The 22,689-nt window shown below is 44.8% G+C and overlaps 1 protein-coding gene across 7 annotated transcripts in view; it reads right to left on the reverse strand.

Annotated features, from left to right (window-relative positions):
• Positions 1-22,689, reverse strand: part of LOC145362625 (6-phosphofructo-2-kinase/fructose-2,6-bisphosphatase 4) — a 227,843-nt gene that overhangs the window by 2,344 nt on the left and 202,810 nt on the right. For all 7 annotated transcript variants that reach the window (XM_080218598.1, XM_080218593.1, XM_080218595.1 and 4 more), the window contains one exon: positions 22,594-22,658. In XM_080218598.1, the coding sequence (XP_080074724.1) occupies positions 22,594-22,658 (65 nt within the window). The remainder of the gene's footprint in view (positions 1-22,593; positions 22,659-22,689) is intronic.

Genomic DNA, 22,689 nt, shown 5'->3' on the forward strand with positions numbered 1-22,689 from the left:
CAAAGGTCGCTGTCATTGTCTAACTCTAGCCTATTGTGCATGACCAATTTCACTCATAAACATCAATGGCCATTCCTTCAGCTGGTGGGATCCTAATCTCTGGAATTACACCCTTAAAACTTACTCTTTGACCACCTGTTCTAAAATTTCAAGTGGCTGTGTGTCAGTTTGCGTTTTACAATACAGCTGTGACACATTTGGGACATTTTACCATTTTTATTTATGTACTGATTTTAATTTAATAAACTGGGAGCAACTGAGGATTGGAGAAAGAGGCAGATATTAAAAAGCTAGCAGAGGAAGGCTGGATTGACAGTGCAATGAGATTGGGAGAGAAGTAACAAAAACTAGGAATATAAAAAGGATCTATGAAATTAAACTATCAAGGAAATTGAAACAAAAGAGTAAAATATTTTACAGGCACATCAATATAAAAAGGAAGGCTGTGATATGAATAGGATCATTAAGGGATTGACAGAAAAGAACAGGAAGTAGTAGGAAAACAGCAGAAATATTGAATAGTTATCATGCTTTAGTATTTATGAGGGAGCCAGTACAGGTACATATGATATTGAATCAGGAGATTGTGTTACTGTGCTTTTATTTCAGGATTTGTTAGCTGCTTATTCTAGAAGGGATCTTGCTGGAGGCAATGATCCTATGGTCAGCTACCACAGGAATCAGTGCTTGGACCTCCAACTGCTCATTATATGAATGACCTGGATGAGGGAAACAAATGTAACATCGCCAATTTTTCTGACGACACTAATTGTAAGCTGTCAGGAAGCTGCAAGGAAGCTTCAAGTTGCTTTGGACAAGTTGAGTGACTGGGCAAACACATGGCACATGCAACACAACATGGCTAAATGTGAAGTTATACTCTTTAGTGTGAAAAACAGAAAGGAAGAGTACTATTTAAATGATGACCTATTGGGAAGTGTGGATGTGCAAAGGAATCTGGGTGTCCTTGTACTCCAGTCAATGAAAGTGGAGGGGCAGGTGCAACAGGCAATTGGGAAGGCAAATAATATGTTGGCCTTTCTTGCAAGAGGATTGAATTCAAAGGTAGAGGTATCTTATTGCAGTTATACAGGGCCACACCTGGAGTATTGCATGGAGTTTTGGTCTCCCTACCTAAGGAAGTGTATACTTGCTATAGGGAAGCGCAGTGGAGGGTCACTTGGCTGATATGGGGTTGATGGGACTGTCCTATAAGGAGAGATTGGTTCGACAGAGGCTGTGTTCACTAGAGTTTGGAAGGATAAGAGGAAACCTGATTGGAAGTATAAAATTCTAATAGGGCCAGACAGACGAGATTCAGGGAGGGTGTTTTCTCTGATTGGGGAATCTAGAACAGAAAGAAATCCCACAACACCAGGTTAAAGTCCAAATAGATTTATTTGTAGCAAAAGCCGCAAGCTTTCGGGACAGACTCCCAGCCACCTGGCAAAGGGACAGCCTGTCCCAAAAGCTTGTGGCTTTTGCTACAAATAAACCTGTTTGGACTTTAAGCTGGTGTTGTGGAATTTCTTTCTGTTTTACCCCAGTCCAACGCTGGCATCCCACATCATGGGGAATCTAGAGCCAGGGACACAGTGTCAGGATATGGGATAGACCGTTTAGGACTGAGATGAGGAAAGGTTTATTCACTCAAAGGGTAGAGAAGCTGCGGAATTCTCTATCACAGAAGCCTGTGGAGACCAAGTCACTGATTTGTTTGAGAAAGAGATAAATAATTTTTTATATTTAATGGCATTGAGGGGGATGGGGAGAAAGCGGGAATATGGCATTAAATGGAGATTCAGCCACGATCATACTGAATAGCGGAGCAGGCTCCTGCTCCTAGTTTCTAAAACACATTTATTTACATGCTATTTACAAAGGTTAAATAAGACAAAACATAACTGGAGCTAGTCTGGAAGATGCTTCACACTGATCTCCTCTCTGAGTGGCACCATTCTGACACAGTTCCTTCCATACATGGAGAGGTGCCGGTGTACTGATTTTGTTGCTGGACTGGTGATCCAGTCTGGACTGGAGACTTGGGTTTGAAATACACCATGGCAGATGAATAAATATCTGGATTTAAAAGTCAAATGATGACCACGAAAACCATTATTGATTGCCGCAAAAACCCACCTGGATCACCAATATCCATGATGTGGGTATGCCGGCGTTGGACTGGCGTAAACACAGTAAAAAGTCTGACAACACCAGGTTTTAGTCCAACCTATTTATTTGATAATATACTCGCAAGCTTTCGAGGGGTTACCCTCTTCGTCAGGTGAATGGAGAGTTCTGGCCTCAGACAGAGCATATAAAGCACAGACAGTTTAGAGATTACTGATTAAAATGCGGGATTCGCATTTTAATCAGTAATCTCTAAACTGTCTGTGCTTTATATGCTCTGTCTGAGGCCAGGACTCTCCATTCACCTGACGAAGAGGGTAACCCCTCGAAAGCTTGCGAGTATATTATCAAATAAATAGGTTGGACTAAAACCTGGTGTTGTCACCAATATCCATCAGGGAAGGAAATCTGCTGTCCGTACCTGGTCTGGCCTACACGTGACTCCAGAGCCACAGCATTATGGTTGATTCTTCACTGCCCTCTGAAATGGCCCAGTGAGCCACTCAGTTGAAGGGCAATTAGGCTGGGGCAATAAATACTGGCCCAACCAGCAACATCCAAACAAATAAAAAAAGCTCAGTAGTTATCCAAAGAGTTAACATTTTATTCTACATCTTCCTGAATTTTTATCCCTGTAAGTATCTTCATCAACAGAAATGACTGGCGAGGAAGTACATTTACATAAAAAAGTGGATGCATTGAATAAATGAAACAAACTCAAGGCTAAGGGGGACGCCCACTAGTTTTATTGCTAGACTACTAATTCAGGAACTCAGCTAATGTTCTGGGATCCTGGATTCGAATCCCACCATGGCAGACGGAGGAATTTGAATTCAATGAAAAATTATCTAGAGTTAAGAGTCTACTGATGATTTTCAGAAAAACCCATTCGGTTCACTAATGTCCTTTAGAGAAGGAAATTTGCTGTCCCTACCTGCTCTGGCCTATATATGACTCCAGAGCCATAGCAATGTGGTTGACTCTCAACTGCCCTCAGGCAACTAGGGATGGGCAATAAATGCTAGCCAGCCAGTGACACCATGTTCCATGGATGAAAAAAACCTCTGGTCCAAATGGGCTGTATCCCCATTTTTTAAAAGGATTTAAGAAAGAAAAAACAGAGGTTTTATTCTCATATTTAATGAGGACTGATTTATGGCTGATATAATTCCTATATTCAAGAAGGGGAACAAAACATAGAAATTAGAAGCAAGGGTAGGCCATTTGAACCTGTTCCGCCATTCATCTTGACCATGGCTGATCATCAAATTCAATGTCCTGATTCATCCTTCTCCCCCATATCCCTTTAGCCCCAAGAGCTATGTCTAATTTCTTCGAATCACACAACGTTTTGGCCTCAACTACTTTCTGTGGGAGAGAATTCCACACATTCACTACCCTCTGGGTGAAGAAATTTCTCCTCACCTCAGTTCTAAAATGTTTACACCTTATTCTCAAACTATGACCCCTAGTTCTGGATTCCCCCACCATTGGGAACATTCTTTCCGAATCTACTCTGTCTAACCCTGTTATAATTGTATTTGTTTCCATGCGGTCCCCTCTCACTCTTCTAAACTCCAGTAAATATGATCCTAACCGACTTAGTCTCTCTTCATGTGACGGACCTGCCCTCCCAGGAATCAGCTGGTAAACCTTCGCTGTACTCCCTCTATAGCAAGGACATCCTTCCTCAGATAAGGACACCAAAACTGCGCACAATACTCCAGGTGTGGCCTCACCAACACCCTATACAACTGCAGCAAAACATCCCTATCCCTGTGCTTCAATCCTCTCGCTATAAAGGCCAATATACCATTTACCTTCTTTACTGCTTGCTTTACGTGTGCGCTTACCTTCAGCAACCGATGCATGAGGACATAAGAACATAAGAACATAAGAAATAGGAGCAGGAGTAGGCCATCTAGCCCTTCGAGCCTGCCCCGCCATTCAATAAGATCATGGCTGATCTGTCGCTGCTCAGCTCCACTTTCCCGCTTTCTCCCCATAACCCTTAATCCCCTCTCTTATCAAAAACCCATCAACCCGCGTCTTAAAAATATTTAGCGAGGCAGCCTCCACCACTTCAACGGGCAGAGAATTCCAGAGATTCACCACCCTTTGAGTGAAGAAGTTCCTCCTCAACTCCGTTCTAAACCGCCTCCCCTTTATCTTGAGGCTGTGCCCCCTAGTCCTACTGTCTTTTTTGAGCGGGAAGAGTCTCTCCACCTCTATCCTGTCCATCCCATTCATCATCTTATACGTCTCAATAAGATCTCCCCTCATTCTTCTAAACTCTAACGAGTACAAGCCCAGTTTATTCAGCCTCTCCTCATAGCTCAACCCCCTCAACTCCGGTATCAGCCTAGTAAACCTCCTCTGCACTCCCTCCAAGGCCAAAATATCCTTGCGCAGGTGCGGCGCCCAAAACTGCACACAGTACTCCAGCTGCGGCCTCACCAATGCCCTATACAGCTGCAGCAAGACCTCCCTACTTTTATATTCAATCCCCCTCGCTATGAAGGCCAGCATCCCATTTGCCTTCCTGACCACCTGCTGCACCTGCAAGCTGGGTTTTTGCGACTCATGCACAAGGACCCCGAGGTCCCTCTGCACCGTCGCCTGCTGCAGTTTTTCGCCCCGTAAGTAAGTTTTTCGCCCCGTAAGGACTCCAAGGTCTCGTTCAGTATCCACCTCTCTCAATTTACACCCATTTAAATAATTATCTGTCTTCCAATTACTGCTACCAAAGTGGATAACCTCACATTTATCCACATTATACGGCATGCATATGCCCACACACTCAGCCTGTCAAAATCACATTGAAGCATCTCTGCTTCCTCATCACAGCTCACCCTCCCACCCAACTTTGTATCTTCTGCAAATGTGGAGATATTACATTCAGTTTCGTCTTCCAAATCATTAATGCTTAACATGAACACACAGGGGAGAAGTGAAAAGAGGGTTACAATGGGATAGGTAGATGAGGAAAGATAGTAAGATAGAGGGTTATAGGTAAGCCTAGTAGGTAGAGATATGTTCGGCGCAACTTGTGGGCCAAAGGGCCTGTTTGTGCTGTAGTTTTTCTATGTTCTAGGAAGAGATTTGAATGGAGATAAACGGCAGTATGGACTGGCTGGGTCGAATGGTGTACTTCTCTGTCGTTTATTCCTCTGTCATGTAGTCCTCGGCAAAAAAGATGTCCCAAAGTGTTTCACGGGAGTATTACAAAATAACCTTCAGGCTTGTGCTGATTTAGTGGAAAGTAACATTTAAGTTTCTGCACACAAGTGCCAGATAGTGACAATTACCCGAGAGAGAATCTGAACACCCTGCAATTTCCCCGGGTTGAAATGGTCGCTACGAGAGGACACAGATTTAAGGTGCGGGAAGGAAAGTACAGAAGTGATGTTAGGGGTAAGTTTTTCACTCAGGGTGGTGAGTGAATGGAATCGGCTGCCGTCAGTGGTGGTGGAGGCGAACTCGCTGGGGTCTTTTAAAAGACTTCTGGATGAGTATATGGGGTTTTATGGGATTGGGGGTTATAGATAGGTCTATAGATTGGTAGGTGTTGATGTGTTCGGCACAACTTGTGGGCCGAAGGGCCTGTTTGTGCTGTAGTGTTCTATGTTCTATGTTCAATCCTGGGCGGGTGCTACTGAGCTGAAGCTGAATTGGATTAATCCAATAATTACTGTGGCTACTAGAGAAGGTCAGAGGCAAGTAACTCACCTCCTGACTCCCCCAAAACCTGGCCACCACCCACAAGGCACAAGTCAGGAGTGTGATGGAATACTCCCACTTGCCTAGAATGCAGCTTCAACACTCAGGAAGCTCGACACCATCCTGGATAAAGTTACACCAAAAGCTAGCCCACAGATGCAGCAGGGAATCAGGATGCCAATGGGATGTTGGCTCTTATTTCAAGGGGGTTGGAGTATAAGAGTCAGGAAGTCTTGCTGCAACTGTATAAGGTGCTGGTGAGACCATATCTGGAGACTGTGAACAGGTTTGGTTCCCTTAATTAAGGAAAGATATAGTTTAATTGGACTCAGCTCAGAGAAAGTTCACTGGGATGATTCCCCGGTATGGAGGGATTGTCTTATGAGGAAAGGTTAAACAGGTTGGGATCTACTCATTGGAATTTAGAAGAATGAGTGGTGAACATAGAGGATTCTTTTGGGGCTTGGCAGGGTAAATGCTGAGAGAATGTTTCCCCTCATGGGAGAGGCCAGGACCAGAGGACAGTCTCAGAATAAAGGGATGCTAATTTAAGACTCCTTGCCTCAGAGAGCTGTGGGGCAGAGTCCTTGTGTATACTTAAGGCCGAGATTGATAGACTTTTGTTCAGTAAGGGAACGTAAGGTTTACAGGAAAGGGCAGGAAAGTGGACATGAGGAATGTTAGATCAGCCATGATCCTATTGAATGGAAGAACAGGCTCGAGGGGCCGAACAGCCTAATCCTGTCCCATTGATTGACAGGCATCACTCACTCCCTCACCACCAGTATACAGTGTCAGCACTGCAGCAACTTGCCAAGAATAATTCAACAGCAGCCAAACACCCAGCCTTTATCACCTAGAAGGATGAAGGTAGCAGACATATAAAAACATCATCCCTGCAAGTTGTCCTCCAAGTCAAAGAGGAATTCAAAGACAGGATGTGGTGTTGCTTAACTACTGGTCAGCAAGGTCAGGAGTGATGGATGAATAGAAGTTACTGCCATATACAAAACCAGAAAAATGGTTTGAATGACCTTGAGTTTACAGAGGCTGGAAAATGGGAAGCTGCCATAGTCAAGTCTAGGGGTAACAAAGGCCTAGATAAGAATTCAGCAGGTGATCTGAGACAGGGGCAAAGCCAGGAAAAGACCATGATCCTGGTCATGGCACCGTTATGTTGCTTAAGCTTACCTGGGGTCAGATAAGACATAAATATTGTGATCACTCTGATTCAGCATCGGAAAGTTGTCAGCGAGGGACTGGGATATGGAAGCATAAGTAAGCCTTTCAGCCCATTGAGCCTGCTTCACCATCCAACATGATCATGGCTGATCATCCACTTCAAAGCCTTTCCCCCCCACACACAACCCCAAATCCCTTTACGACATTGATATTTAGAAATCTGTTCATTTCTGCTTTAAATACGCTCTGACTGAGCTTCCACAGCCCTGTGGGGTAGAGAATTCCAAAGATTCACAGCCTTCTCATCTCAGTCCTAACTGGCTTTCCCCTTATTTTGAAATTCTGTCCCCTGGTTCTAGACTCTCCAACCAGGAGAAGAATCTTACCTGCATCTACCCTGTCTATTCTTTTAAGTATTCTGTAGACTTCGATAAGATCACCATTAACTTTTCAAAACTATAGACAATAGAGGCCCAGTTTTCCCAATCTCTTGCTACAGGACAGTTCCGCCTTCCCAGAAACAAGTCTGATGAACAGCCACGAACGTACCCAACTGGAATCAGTGGAAGAATGGAGTTTGTGATGAGGCCCAACGACAATGATATTACATTGTAAGAACATAAGAAATAGGAGCAGGAGTAGGCCATCCAGCCCTTCGAGCCTGCCCCGCCATTCAATAAGATCATGGCCAGGTCCTCACCCACTCACTCAGCCTATCCAGATCCCTCTGCAGACTTTCCACGCCTTCCATGCAATTTGCTTTTCCACTCATCTTCGTGTCATCAGCAAATTTCGTCACCCTACACTCAGCCCCCTCCTCCAGATCATCTATATAAATGGTAAATAGTTGAGGCCCCAGTACCGATCCCTGCAGCACTCCGCTAGTCACCAACCGCCAATCAGAAAAGCACCCATTGATACCAACTCTCTGCTTCCTGTTAGATAACCAATCCTCAATAAGTGCTACATAAAAGCAACTGGTTATTGGAAATATCTCACAGATGCAGAAAGAACAAAGAAAATTACAACACAAGAACAGGCCCTTCAGCCCTCCAAGCCTGCACCGACCATGCTACCCTACTGAATTAAATCCCCCTACCCTTCCAGGGACCATTCCCTCTATTCCCATCCTATTCATGTATTTGTCAAGATGCCCCTTAAAAGTCACTATCGTATCCACTTCCACTACCTCACCCGGCAGCGAGTTCCAGGCAGCCACCACTCTCTGTATAAAAAACTTGCCTTATACATCTCCTTTAAACCTTGCCCCTTGCACCTTAAACCTGTGCCCCCTAGTAACTGACTCTTCCACCCTGGGAAAAAGCTTCTGACTATCCACTCTGTCCATATCTCTCATAATCTTGTAGATTTCTATCAGGTTGCCCCTCACCCTCCGTCGTTCCAGTGAGAACAATCCCAGTTTCTCCAACCTCTCCTCATAGCTAATGCCCTCCATACCAGGTAACATCCTGGTAAATCTTTTCTGTACCCTCTCCAAAGCCTCCACATCTTTCTGGTAGTGTGGCGAACAGAATTGAACACTGTGTAGAAGAAAGCAATACACATTTGCTTTTATATTCTGTCTTTATGTCAAGATGATGAAAGGGATGGATAGGGTAGAGGTGGAGAGGTTCTTCCCGCTCAGAAAGGACAGCAGGATTAGAGGGCACAGCCTCAAGATAAGGGGGGGGCAGTTTAGAACAGAGTTGAGGAGGAACTTCTTCACTCAAAGGGTGGTGAATCTCTGGAATTCTCTACCTGTTGAAGTGGTGGAGGCTACCTCGCTAAATATATTTAAGACACGGGTAGATAAGTTTTTGGTAGGCAAGGGAATTAAGGGTTATGGGGAGAAAGCGAGAAAGTGGAACTGAGCCACTTCAGATCAGCCATGATCTTATTGAATGGCAGGGCAGGCTCGAAGGGCTAGATGGCCTACTCCTGCTTCTATTTCTTATGTTCTTATGACAGGTATGATGGGTTGAATTCTTTTGTGTTCTATCTTTCTACAAATATCTCAGATTTGCAGTTAATAAGCATTTCAATAGATTGCTTTATTTTAGTTCAGCAATATGTATGCTATGCATTTAGTTAGAATGGAAGGCAAGGAAATATCATTACTAAACCCATGCTTCCAGGTGCCATCATCAGACATTAGATTTGCATTTGAATTTTGATGATCTTTTTGCAGCAAGTGTCAGTAGATATTGTGTTAAATTGATGGAAAACTGGAGTTCTGTTTAAAGTCAAAAGGCTCCTACTAGTCCCTTCCACACCCCACATATACACCCTGAATAACTAACAACACAGGAAACCAGTGTCCTCGAAATAAATAAACCCAATGAAAATTATTAAACACAATAAACCTAACAAAATTAATTTCTGGATTTATACCACCAAATCATTTAAAAATGAAGGTGTGGATTCACGTTTAAGGAAATTTAGGAGGCATGGTTAGTAGATTTGCAGATGACACCAAGATTGGTGGCATAGTGGACAGTGAAGAAGGTTATCAAGGATTACAACAGGATCTCAATCAATTGGGCCAGTGGGCTGATGAATGGCAGATGGAGTTTAATTTACATAAATGCGAGGTGATGCATTTTGGTTGACTGAACCAGGGCGGGACTTATTCAGTAAATGATAGGGTGTTGGGGAGAGTTACAGAACAAAGAGATCTAGAGGTACATGTTCATAGCTTCTTGAAAGCAAAGTCACAGGTGGACAGAGTTGTGAAGAAGGCATCCAGCATGCTTAGTTTCATTGACTACAGGGGTTGGGGCACCTTGTTGAAGTTGTACAAGACATTGGTAAGGCCACACTTGGAATACTGTGTACAGTTCTGGTCACCCTATTATAGAAAGGATATTATTAAACTAGAAAGAGTGCAGAAAAAATTACCAGAGTGCTACCAGGACTTGATGGTTTGACTTATAAGGAGATGCTGGATAGGCTAGGACTTTTTTCTCTGGAGCGTAGGAAGCTTTGGGTGATCTTATAGAGGTCTATAAAATAATGAGGGGCACAGATCAGCTAGATAGTCATTGTCTTTTCCCAAAGGTAAGGAAGTCTAAAACTAGAGGGAATAGGTTTCAGGTGAGAGGGGAGAGATACAAAAGGGTACAGAGGGGCAATTTTTTCACACAGAGGGTGGTGAGTGAGTGTTTGGAACAAACTGCTAGAGGTAGTAACAGAGGTGGGTACAATTTTGTCTTTTAAAAAAACTTTAGACATGGGTAAGATGGGTATAGAGGGATATGGGCCAAACGTGGGCAATTGGGTCAAGCCTAGTGGTAAAAAAGGGCGCATGGACAAGTTGGGCCGAAGGGCCTGTTTCCATGCTGGAATTCTCTATTATTCAACTCCAGTTAGCATTTGGCTATAACTATAATTCTTACATGGAAATTTGGTCTTTTCATGATTCTGAGCATCAAAGTATTCTGTCGCAGGGTGCCACTGAGAGCTATGGTTCACTGGAACCCAGCGCCAGTCATAGAGGTTTACAGCATGGAAATAGGCCCTTTGGCCCAACTTGTCCATGCCGCCCTTTTGTTTTAAAACCCCTAAGCTAATCCCAATTGCCCACATTTGGCCCATATCCCTCTATACCCATTCTCCGGAGCAGTGTACCTGGTGGCCTTGGTGAGTGTTGGATTTACTTTAAAACGCTTTTAGTCTGCATTTCCGGTTCGCGGGGTTTCTGTAAGTGCTTTTTACTTCCATACCGGAAGTTAGGCGAGGGGCTAGTCGGGAAGGGAGAGCGGGGGTATAAAAAGGCAGTAATAGACGGCAGGCAGCGTCGGGAGCAGGCAGCGGAGTGAGTGGGAGCTGAGAGAGATTTATAAGGGTTTTGGCTCGCTGAGCTTAGGCGAGAGCAGGCTTAGAGAAGGTGAGTTGCAGTTTCTATCTTTCCCGGGTTGCGTTTCGGCACACAAAAACCCAGGTGAGGTTGGGACATGGCAGGGGCTATGGGGAGGAGCGTTAGCTGTGTTAGGTGCCACATGTGGGAGTTCTTGGGGGCATCATGTCTCCCGAAGGCCCACATCTGCGTCAGGTGTTTAGAGCTGCAGCGCTTGAGGACCCGGGTCAGGCAATTAGAGGTGCATTTAGAGGATGTGTTTCTGGTCAGGGAGAATGAGGAGTTAATGGCTAGGAACCATGAACAAGTGGAGGTCCCAGGGGCTGAAGAACAGGATGGGTGGACAACTGTAAAGAAGAGGAAGAAGAATAGTCCTGGTCCAAAGACCACCCCAGTGGCCCCCCAAAAGGCATCGACAGGGGTACAAAAGGGTAGACAGGAGGGCCAGAATGCCTCAGAGGGAAGGAAGGGGGCTGGCAATGTGATAGTGGTGGGGGATGGGAGGGTCAAAGGAATTGACAGGAGGTTCTGTGGGCAGAAGCATGACTCCAGGATGGTGGTCTGCCTCCCTGGAGCAGGGGTACAGGACATATCGGAGAGGATAGAGGGAGTTTTGAAAGGGGAGGGGACCCAGACAGAAGTAATAATACACGTCGGGGAGAGGGAAGTAGGAAGGCAGAGTAGGGCAGATGTACGCAGGCAATTTAGGGAGTTGGGGTCCAAACTGAAGAGCAGGACCTCCAGGGCAGCATTCTCTGGGCTGCCTAGTACCAGCAGGGCTAGGAATAACGAGATCATGGAGCTGAATGCATGGCTGAGGGATTGGAGCAAGGTAGAGGGCTTTACTTTTGTAGACCACTGGGAAGTATTTGTGAGAGAAGGGCAACTGCACAGGAGGGATGGGGAAGATTTGAATGGGAGAGGGACAAATGTCTTAGCAGGGAGATTAGCTGGAGTGTTTAGGCAGGGTTTAAACTAATAGGGAGGGGGTGTGGGGATGACACTGATAGCTCATTAGACACTGGGGTCGGGAGTGAGTTGGGTGATAGGGTAGGTTTGGGTGAAAGGAAAATTATCAGGGGGAAGGACTGGTGGGTTGGACTGCGTCTGTTTCAGTGCGAGGAGTGTGGCGGGTAAAACGGATGAGCTTAGGGCCTTGATGTTTGTGAGGAAGTTAGATGTGGTGGCAGTAACAGAGACTTGGTTAAAGGAAGGGCAGGACTGGCAGCTGAATGTTCCTGGGTATAAGTGTTTTAGGTGTGACAGAGGAGGGTTGAAGAGAGTTGGTGGGGTGGCGCTGTTAGTAAAGGAGCACATCACAGCAGTGCAGAGGGAGGACAATATGGAGGAGTTAGGGATTGAGTCGCTGTGGGTGGAGTTGAGGAATAAAAAGGGAGAGATTACGATGCTAGGGGTAGACTATAGGCCACCCAACAGCCCGAGGTCAGTGGAGGAAGGTATTTGCAGAGGCATTTTAGATAGGTGCAGAAAGAATAAGGTGGTTGTAGTGGGTGACTTTAATCTTCCTGGAGTGGATTGGAAGGTGCCTAGAGCTGGGGGTACAGATGGGGAGGAGTTTGTAAAATGTGTGTTGGAAGGGTCCTTGGAGCAGTACGTAACTAGCCCGACTAGGGAGGGGGCTATACTGGATTTAGTGTTGCGTAATGAGCTGGGGCAGGTGGGTGAGGTTGAGGTAGGCGAACATGTGGCTAACAGTGACCACAAGTCTGTCTACTTTAGGATAAAAATGGAAAGGGATGAGTGCCATCCGAAGGGGAGGGTGCTGAACTGGGGGAAGGCGAGCTATAGCCGGATTAGGAGGGAGCTGAAGGGCACTGATTGGGAGGGGTTGTTAGCTGGCAAGTCCACGGTTGGTAAGTGGGAGGCTTTCAAGGGCAAACTGATAATGTTGCAGGAAAGGCATGTGCCGGCAAAGAGGAAGGATGGGAAAGGCAGGATTAGAGAGCCGTGGATTACAGGGGGTATCGAAGACTTGGTCAGGAAGAAGAGGGAGGCATATGTTAGGTCGAAACAACTGGGAACGGAGAGTGCGCTGGAGGAATATAGAGAGAGTAGGAGGGTGCTTAAAAGGGGAGTTAGAAGGGCGAAAAGAGGGCATGAAATGGCTTTGGCTGATAGGATTAAGGAAAATCCAAAAGCATTTTACTCTTATATTAGGAGCAGGAGAGTGGTTAGAGGGAAAATTGGTCCTCTTAGGGACAAAGGAGGGGAGTTATGCATCAAGTCTGAGGGAATGGGGGAGATCCTGAATGAATACTTTGCGTTGGTATTCACGAAGGAGAGGGGTTTGGTGTCGTGTAATGTCTTGGAGGGAGCTGTAGATCAGTGGAAGGAAATATCCATTACGAGAGAGGAAGTGCTAGGGTTTTTAGGTAGCATAAAAACGGATAAAGCTCCGGGGCCTGATGGTATTTATCCCAGGCTGCTTAGGGAGGTGAAAGATGAAATTGCTGGGCCTCTGACGCAAATCTTTGTCTCTTCTTTGGACACAGGTGAGGTCCCAGAGGACTGGAGGGTAGCTAATGTGGTACCGCTGTTTAAAAAGGGTAGTAGGGTTAACCCTGGTAATTATAGACCACTGAGTTTGACATCGGTGGTAGGAAAATTATTGGAAAAAATTCTTAGGGATAGAATGTATGAGCATTTGGAGCGTTGCGATCTGATTAGGGATACGCAACATGGCTTTGTTCAGGGGAGGTCTTGCCTTATGAATCTGGTAGAATTTTTTGAGGAGGTGACAAAAACGGCTGACGATGGGCGAGCCGTTGATGTCATCTGTATGGATTTCAGTAAGGCGTTTGACAAAGTCCCTCATGGTAGGCTGGTAGAAAAGATTAAGGCACATGGGATACAAGGACAGGTAGCTAGATGAATTGAAAACTGGCTGGGCAATAGGAGACAGAGAGTAGTGGTGGAAGGGACTGTTTCCTGTGCTGGGTTGTTCTTAGTTCATTCTACCCATATAACTATGTAAATACTTTTTATAAGACAAAATTGTACCCGCCTCTACTACTGCCTCTGGCAGCTTGTTCCAGACACTCACCACTCTCTGTGTAAAAATCTTGACCCACTGGACACTTCTGTATCTCTCCCCTCTCACCTTAAACCTATTCCCTCTAGTTTTAGGCTCCCCTACCTTTGGGAAGAGATATTGACTATCTACCTTGTCTATGCCCCTCATTATTTTATAGACCTCTATAAAGTCACCCCTCAGCCTTCTACACTCCAGAGAAAAAAGTCCCAGTCTATCCAGCCTCTCCTTATAACTCAATCCATCAAGTCCCGGTACCATCCTAGTAAATCTTTTCTGCATTCTTTCTAGTTTAATAATATCCTTTCTATAATAGGGTGACCAGAATTGCACACAGTATTCCAAGTGTGGCCTTACCAATGTCTTGTACAACTTCAATAAGACGTCCCAGCTCCTGTATTCAATGTTCTGACCGATGAAACCAAGCATGCCGAATGCCTTCTTCAGCACCCTGTCCACCTGTGACTACACTTTCAAGGAGATATGAACATGTACCCCTAGATCTCTTTGTTCTGTAACCCTCCCCCACAGTAAGTTCTGCCCTGGTTCAATCTATCAAAATGCATCACCTCGCATTTGTCTAAATTAAACTTCATCTGCTATTCGTCAGCCCTCTTGCCCAATTGATCAAGATCCCATTGCAATCCGAGATAACCTTCCTCACTGTCCACCATGCCACCAATCTTGGTATCATCTGCAAATTTATTAACCATGCCTCCTATATTTTCATTCAAATTATTAATATAAATGATAAATAACAGTGGGCCCAGCACTGATCCCTGAGGCACACCGTTGGTCACAGGCCTCCAATTTGAAAAACAACTCTCTATAATCACCGTCTGGCTTCTATCAAGAAGCCAATTTTGTATCCATTTAGATACCTCACCCTGGATCCCGTGAGATTTAACCTTATGCAACAACCTACCATGCGGTACCTTGTCAAAGGCCTTGCTAAAGAAGTGGTGGAGTTGAAGTGGTGGAGGCTGCCTCGCTAAATATTTTTAAGACGCGGGTTGATGGGTTTTTGATAAGAGAGGGGATTAAGGGTTATGGGGAGAGGGCGGGAATGTGGAACTGAGCCACGACAGATCAGCCATGATCTTATTGAATGGCGGGGCAGGCTTGAAGGGCCAGATGGCCTACTCCTGCTCCTATTTCTTATGTTCTTAAGACCATGTAGACAACATTAACTGCCCTGCTCTCATCTAGCTCCAGTCACTGGGACATTGAGAACTTTATTATCGATATTATTTGTATCAATTTGCTTTGTGGCTATGTCTTATTGCTTGCACTTTACACATTCTGCCCTGACAATGGCTTTCATTAGCTACTGATACTAATTGGCCTGGAGTCACTTGGTCAATCTTTGTTTAAGTAAGGACACAACATTTGCTTCAAGTCCAGTGAAACCTCAATGGTGTCCAATCCCTGGATGACAGCAGATTAAACATTTTTCTGCTGCTTTCCAGCCAGCTCTTTTAATTGATGTTTAACTTTAAGGTTCTGTGATGTGGAGATGCTGGCATTGGACTGGGGTGGGCTCAGTAAGAAATCTCACAACACCAGGTTAAAGCCCAGGTTTATTTTTTATTTTCACAAGCTTTTCAAGATACCTAGAAAAGAATGGTTTGATCGAGCAGACGCAGCATGGATTTGTTAAGGGGAAGTCGTGTTTGACGAATTTATTGGATTTCTATGAGGATGTGACTAGTGCAGTAGACAGAGGGGAACCGGTGGATGTAGAACATAGAACACTACAGCGCAGAACAGGCCCTTCGGCCCACGATGTTGCGCCGACCAGTTAAAAAACAATGACCCTCTAACCTAAACTAAACCCTTTCCATCCATAAACCTATCCACGGATCTCTTAAACGCCCCCAAACTAGGCGCATCCACAACTGCAGCAGGCAGGGCATTCCAATCCCTCACCACCCTCTGGGTAAAGAACCTACCCCTGACATCCGTCCTATAACTACCACCCCTTAATTTAAAGCTATGCCCCCTCGTGCTAGCTTTCTCCATCCGAGGAAAAAGGCTATCACTGTCCACCCTATCCAAACCTCTGATCATCTTATATGTTTCAATAAGGTCCCCTCGCAGCCGCCTTCTTTCTAATGAAAACAACCTCAAATCCCTCAGTCTCTCCTCATAGGACCTCCCCTCCATACCAGGCAACATCCTGGTAAACCTCCTCTGCACCCTCTCCAAAGCCTCCACATCCTTCCTATAATGTGGGGACCAGAACTGCACACAATACTCCAAGTGCGGACGCACCAGAGTTTTGTACAGTTGCAACATGACGCTGCGGCTCTTAAATTCAATCCCCCTACCAATAAACGCCAAGACACCGTATGCCTTCCTAACAACCCTATCTACATGATTCCCAGTGGTGTTTTTAGATTTCCAAAAGGCGTTTGATAAGGTGCCTCATAAAAGGTTGCTTCAGAAGGTTAGGGTACACGGAGTTGGGGGTAAGGTGTTAGCGTGGATAGAGGATTGGCTGTCTAATAGGAGGCAGAGAGTTGGTATCAATGGGTGCTATTCTGATTGGTGGTTGGTGACTACTGGAGTGCCGCAGGGATCGGTGCTGGGGCCTCAACTATTTACCATTTATACAGATGATCTGGAGGAGGGGGCTGAGTGTAGGGTAACGAAATTTGCAGATGATATGAAGGTGAGTGGAAAAGCAAGTTGCTTGGAGGGTGTGGAAAGTCTGCAGAGAGATCTGGAAAGGCTGAGCGAGTGGGCGAGGGCCTGGCAGATGGAGTATAATGTTAGCAAGTGTGAGGTTATCCACTTTGGCAGAAATAATAGTAGGAGGGATTATTATTTAAAAGGCGAAAAGCTGCAGCATGCTATGGTGCAGAGAGACCTGGGGGTCCTTGTGCACGAATCGCAAAAACCCAGTCTGCAGGTGTAGCAGGTGATCAAGAAGGTGAATGGGATGCTGGCCTTTATAGCGAGGGGGATAGAATATAAAAGCAGGGAGGTCTTGCTGCAACTGTACAGGGTACTGGTGAGGCCGCAGCTGGAGTACTGTGTGCAGTTTTGGTCACCACACTTGCACAAGGATATACTGGCCTTGGAGGGAGCGCAGAGGAGGTTCACTAGGTTGATACCGGAGATGAGGGGGTTAGCCTATGAAGAGAGACTAAATAGACTGGGTCTGTACTCATTGGAGTTTAGAAGGATGAGGGGGGATCTTATAGAGACATATAAGATAATGAAGGGGATGGATAGGGTAGAGGTAGAGAGATTCTTCCCGCTTAGAAAGGATAGCAGGACTCGAGGGCACAGCCTCAAGATAAGGGGGGGCACAGTTTAGATCAGAGTTGAGGAGGAACTTCTTCACTCAAAAGGTGGTGAACCTCTGGAATTCTCTGCCCATTGAAGTGGTGGAGGCTACCTCGCTAAATATATTTAAGTCACAGGTAGATAGGTTTCTGATAGACAAGGGAATTAAGGGTTATGGGGAGAGAGCGGGAAAGTGGAACTGATCCACTTCAGATCAGCCATGATCTTATTGAATGGTGGGGCAGGCTTGAAGGGCTAGATGGCCTACTCCTATTTCTTATGTTCTTATGTTTTCAAGATTCAAGATTTTCTAGAATGCAACACCTCGGCCACAGTTGCTTTGCCAAACAATCAGCACATTTTTCCCCATAGTATCAATGCAATTGTTTGAAATTTGATATTCTTTGGTTTGTCCTGATGACTGCCAGATGAAAAGCTTCAGCAAAGTATGTTATTTCAGCAATAATCAACTTCTATACAACTAAGCAACTGATTCTAGAAAACTAGGTGAACAGCAGAACAAGATTTAATGGGATTGAGGGTTATAGATAGGCCTGGTAGGTAGGGTATGATCGGAGCAGCTTGTGGGCCGAAAGGCCTGTTTGTGCTGTAGTGTTCTATGTTCTAAGATGGCAAGTCAGTGAATATTTTACAGAAATACTACAGATAATGTGGATTTCACTAGACTGTTCATAAGATGATAGTTAAATCTGCAGACAGTTTTATATCTTTCCCAATTGATTTCAATAGATATAAAAGAGGAGAAATGTGAATGGTTTGTTGAATCACCATGTGCACAAAGTCAAAATGACCCCCATTCTCTTGTATTTCATTTACAGGATTAAATTCCACGTTTTCCTTCAGAATTCTGACTTACTCTCACTATCCAATCCTGGAATATTGTGAAATAAGAACATAAGAAATAGGAGCAGGAGTCGGCCATCTAGCCCTTCAAGCCTGCCCCGCCATTCAATAAGATCATGGCTGATCTGTCGTGGCTCAGTTCCACTTTCCCGCTTTCTCCCCATAACCCTTAATTCCCTTGCCTATCAAAAACCTATCAACCCGCGTCTTAAAAATATTTAGCGAGGCAGCCTCCACCACTTCAACGGGCAGAGAATTCCAGAGATTCACCACCCTTTGAGTGAAGAAGTTCCTCCTCAACTCAGTTCTAAACCACCCCCCCTTTATCTTGAGGCTGTGCCCTCTAGTCCTATTGTGCTCAATTGTGCACAACAAATTGTGCTCAATTTGTTGACCCATTTCCATCTGTTGGGTGGGATTTTCTGTCCACACTCACCCTGAAATTGGAAAATCCCACCCAAAATCCACAGACCTTTCCATGGTCCATCCCTTGCCCACTACTATTCCCATGGCGGGCAAGATGGGAAAACTCCCCCTTTGTGTTCTTTGTGCATCTTATATCTTTTGTAAAAATTATCTCTTTCCCAAAGTCACACTGCCACCATGAGTTTATGGACGGCTTATTTTTATTTCCATTTTAATTGTTGTTAGATTCAGCCATATTTTAACTTCAACATGTCCCAGTTCCCCCACATCCCAAGGTCTTTTCCAGCAATTTTTCCCAATCAGTTATTTTGTATTCCTTCATTTCAGTGGAGAATTCTTTTCTAAATTCAAGCATTTTGGTTCTAATTCATCCTGCTGCTGATTGCCAGATAACCACAAATGTGCTTAAGTTGGTGATTGGTCCCAGAAGCAGCACTTCTCCTGGATAAGGTGTTGTCCTGATCGCTCATGAGAACCAGAACCAGATCTTTATTCCAGTGTTTTATGATTCAGTCTTCTCTGACTGCTATCAGGACAGTTCCACTGTATATTGAGCTGGTGGAGGTTACCCAATATTACAACATTTGTTATTCGTTTTATAATATGTTGTTGCTGTGTTTAGAAAGTCCTGGGTGTAGGAAATGGGCGGGGTCACAGAAATGGGCTTCTCCCTTTAACTAGGAAGAAAACCTTCAGCAGTCTGCCGGTGATGACAGAAAGCAATACTGTCATGATCGACTTTCTGTCTCTTTATTAGCCAAGGACACAAATGCAGAAACAGGCTTTTACACAAACGTAACTGAAATGATAAGAGGCAGCTTTATGACCCAATATCTAAACAAACTGTTACAAGAACTAGGAGCAAGTTAGACCATTCAGCCCCTCAAGTTGCTCTGTCATTCAATACGATCATGGCTAATCCAAGTATGGCCTCAACTTCAACTCCATGAGTCTACATCTTGAATAAAGTGTGCAATTTTAGTCAGAACACTGGGAACTGATGGAGGCCAGGTTCTCTCCAAAGAGAAAGAAAGAACAACAGAGCACGGGAAACAACAGGCCCTTCAGCCCAACGAGCCCGCGCCGCCATTTTATCATTATGAGTCCCCCTCCACCCATGACCCTTGTCTATGCTTATGGCATTCTACATTGAGGGAAGCTAATTTAGGGACAATTTGTTACACCAATCAGCCTAACAGCACATCTTTGGGGTGTGGGAGGAAACCAGAGCACCCGGAGAAAACCCAAGCAAGCACGGGGAGAATGCGCAAACTCCCGCAGACACTGGCCCAAATCCATGTGTCTGCACAGCAAACAGTGATAGTCACTGAGCTGTCGTGTTGCCCAGCATCTGGTCCAGTTTAAGCGTACACTAACGACGTGAAGTACTAGTCTACTCTCGAAACAACCAAGAGCAGCCCTCGTACGACCCATCACGTGTACGCCCCTTGTTGGACAACAAGGCGGACCGAAGCACCTGTGGATTAAAAGAGAAAAACATCAATATACATCCTTATACAAACATTTAAGGGAATCCCCAGAAGCTCAAAAGTAAAACAAGTGAGCCAGAAAATATGTTGGAAGGTCCATAGGAATCAATTGATTCCCAGGGTCGTCCCAAGGCTCCTGAACCTTATTTAAAACAATCTCCTATATCCCTCCATCTCCATCCCGCTCATGTGCCTGTCTAAGTTACTCTTAAACAACTCCAGCGTGCCTGCCTCCACCACCTTGCTTGGCAGAGCATTCCATACCCCCGCGACCCTCTGTGAGAAAAACCTCCCTCTAACATCCGAATTATACCTCACCCCCCTCACCCTAAGCCCGTGGCCCCTCGTAATGTGCGTTTCCAATCTAGGAAAAAGCTTACCACTGTTTACTCTATCTATACCCTTCATAATCTTATATACCTCTATTAGATCTCCCCTCAGTCGCCGTCTTTCAGTTATTTTCTGTGTTACGAAATAGAGCTGGTTTCAATCATTTATATTTTTATTGTACTAAAATTAAGGTAGCAATTTAGGTTTAATTTGTGCTTCTGTGCTAAGGGTTAAAACTGTGGTTAGCGCAAGTTAAAGAAAGATCATAGAATCATAGAGGTTACAGCAAGGTGCCCACATGGCTTTGGGTTTTAGTTTCACTTTAAACTATGCCTGCATTGTAATTGTACAAAGAACAAAGAACAAAATCAGCCCGGGAAACAGGCCCTTCGGCCCAACGAACCCGCGCCGCCATCTCAACACTACCAGTCCCCCTCTCCCCCCACGACCCCTGTCTAATGTTTTACGGCCATCCAGATTGAGGGAAACTCATTTAGGGACAATTTATTACTGTCAATCAGCCCTGTAATTGAAGGTTTGCAATATATAAGGAATTATAGAGTGAAAAAAATCAAGTTGTTGCTTAGCAACCAAGGGTCCACATTGAAAAGCAGAAGCGCTGGTGATTAAGTTGGAACCAAGTACCTGAAAATAGCTCTCACAAAAACTGCTATAGAAGCAGGTCAATGGAGCAAGGGAGAGAGAGAGCAAGTCCCTGAAGTTAAAGAACAGATAGTTCTAGGAACCAGGGATTAAAAAGGGAAGTGTCAGAAAAATCGAAATTAAAGAGAGTGGAGTTTGGAAACTCGTGTGGGAGTCACGAGTTCCAGTGTGACCAGTTGGTTCACAGTGTGACAAGCATCTGGGGGGTTCTGATGAGAAATTCACCAAAGTTCTATTGGGTAGTGTCTGTCACTGGCTTCCAGTCACTAAGGCAACCTTCTGTCATCACCAATCTCTTTATCAAGTTACCCTGTATCCCATGTGAATTTACCTTCTTTACAAGTCTCCCATGTGGGACCTTATCAAAGGCAATGCTCAAATCCATAAAAACTACATCAAGTGCACCACTCTTATCCACACACTTGGTCACCTCCACAAAAAATTCAATCAAAATTGTTAGGCATGACCTCCCTCTGACGAAGCCATGCTGACTATCACTGATCAAGCTTTACCTCTCCAAATGGAGATCGATGCACTCCTTCAGAAGTTTCTATAATAGTTTCCCTACCACTGATGTGAGACTCACTCATCTGTAGTTCCCTGATTTATCTCTATGACCCTTCTTAAATAGCGGAACCACATTAGCTGCTCTCCAGTCGTCTGGCATTTCCCCCGTGGCCAGAGAGGAATTGAAAATTTGGGTCAGAGCCCCTGCAATCTCCTCCCTTACCTCCCATAGCCACCTAGGACACAATTCATCCAATTTTAAGCCCACCAACATCTCTAATACCTTGTCATTCCCTATGTCAATTTGCTCAAGAACTTCTCTCTCTCTCTCCCTGAATTCCATACCTTCATCCTCATTCTCTTGTGTGAACATGGAAATGAAGTACTTGTTCAACACTTTACTGATGTCCTCTAGCTCCATTCTTGATTGCCCCTTTGGTCCCTAATGGATCCTACTCTTTCCCTGGTTATCCCATTGATATACTTAAAGAATATTTTAGGATTTTCCCTATTTTTACCAGCCAGAGTTTTCTCATATCCCTTTTTTGCTTTCTTAAGCTTCACACTTCCCGTATTCCACTAATGCCTCCACTGATTTGCTCCCCTTGTACCTGCTAAAACCCTCTCCTTGAATCCTGAATATTTCTGGTCACCCATGGTTCTCTGGGCTTGTTATTGCTTCATATTACCCCGGAGGGAACATGCTAGACCCGTGCCCTCCCCATTTCCTTATTGTTCCGCCCCTCCCTCTTCTGTAGATTACCCCACTAATAGCTGCTTCCAGTAAACCTTGGCCAAATCCTGCCCTATTATCCTAAAATCCACTCTCCCACAATCCAAAGCTTTTTTTTGGCAACTTGTTTATTTCCTTGTCCATAACAAGCTTAAATTGTACCATGTTGTGATCACTATCACTAAAATGTTCCCTCAGCACCACCTCAACCATCTGTCTGGCTTCATTCCCCAGGAGGATATTTCACCATGTTCACAGGAGCTGCCAGTATAATTATACCAATAATCTTTTACAAAGCTTATTGAATGTTTTTGATTAAATAATTTTGTCTGGTTTTCTACCTTACCTCTGGCTTTTCTCTGTGCGTGTTGACTGCTTCAATATTAAGGAAAATGGATTCAACCTTACAGCCTAAGAGGGAAAAGACATGCAAAACAATCAA

This window comes from Carcharhinus amblyrhynchos, chromosome 3, assembly GCF_965287045.1.
Source record: "Carcharhinus amblyrhynchos chromosome 3, sCarAmb.v2.hapA, whole genome shotgun sequence".
In the NCBI taxonomy this organism is placed as follows: Eukaryota; Metazoa; Chordata; class Chondrichthyes; order Carcharhiniformes; family Carcharhinidae; genus Carcharhinus; species Carcharhinus amblyrhynchos.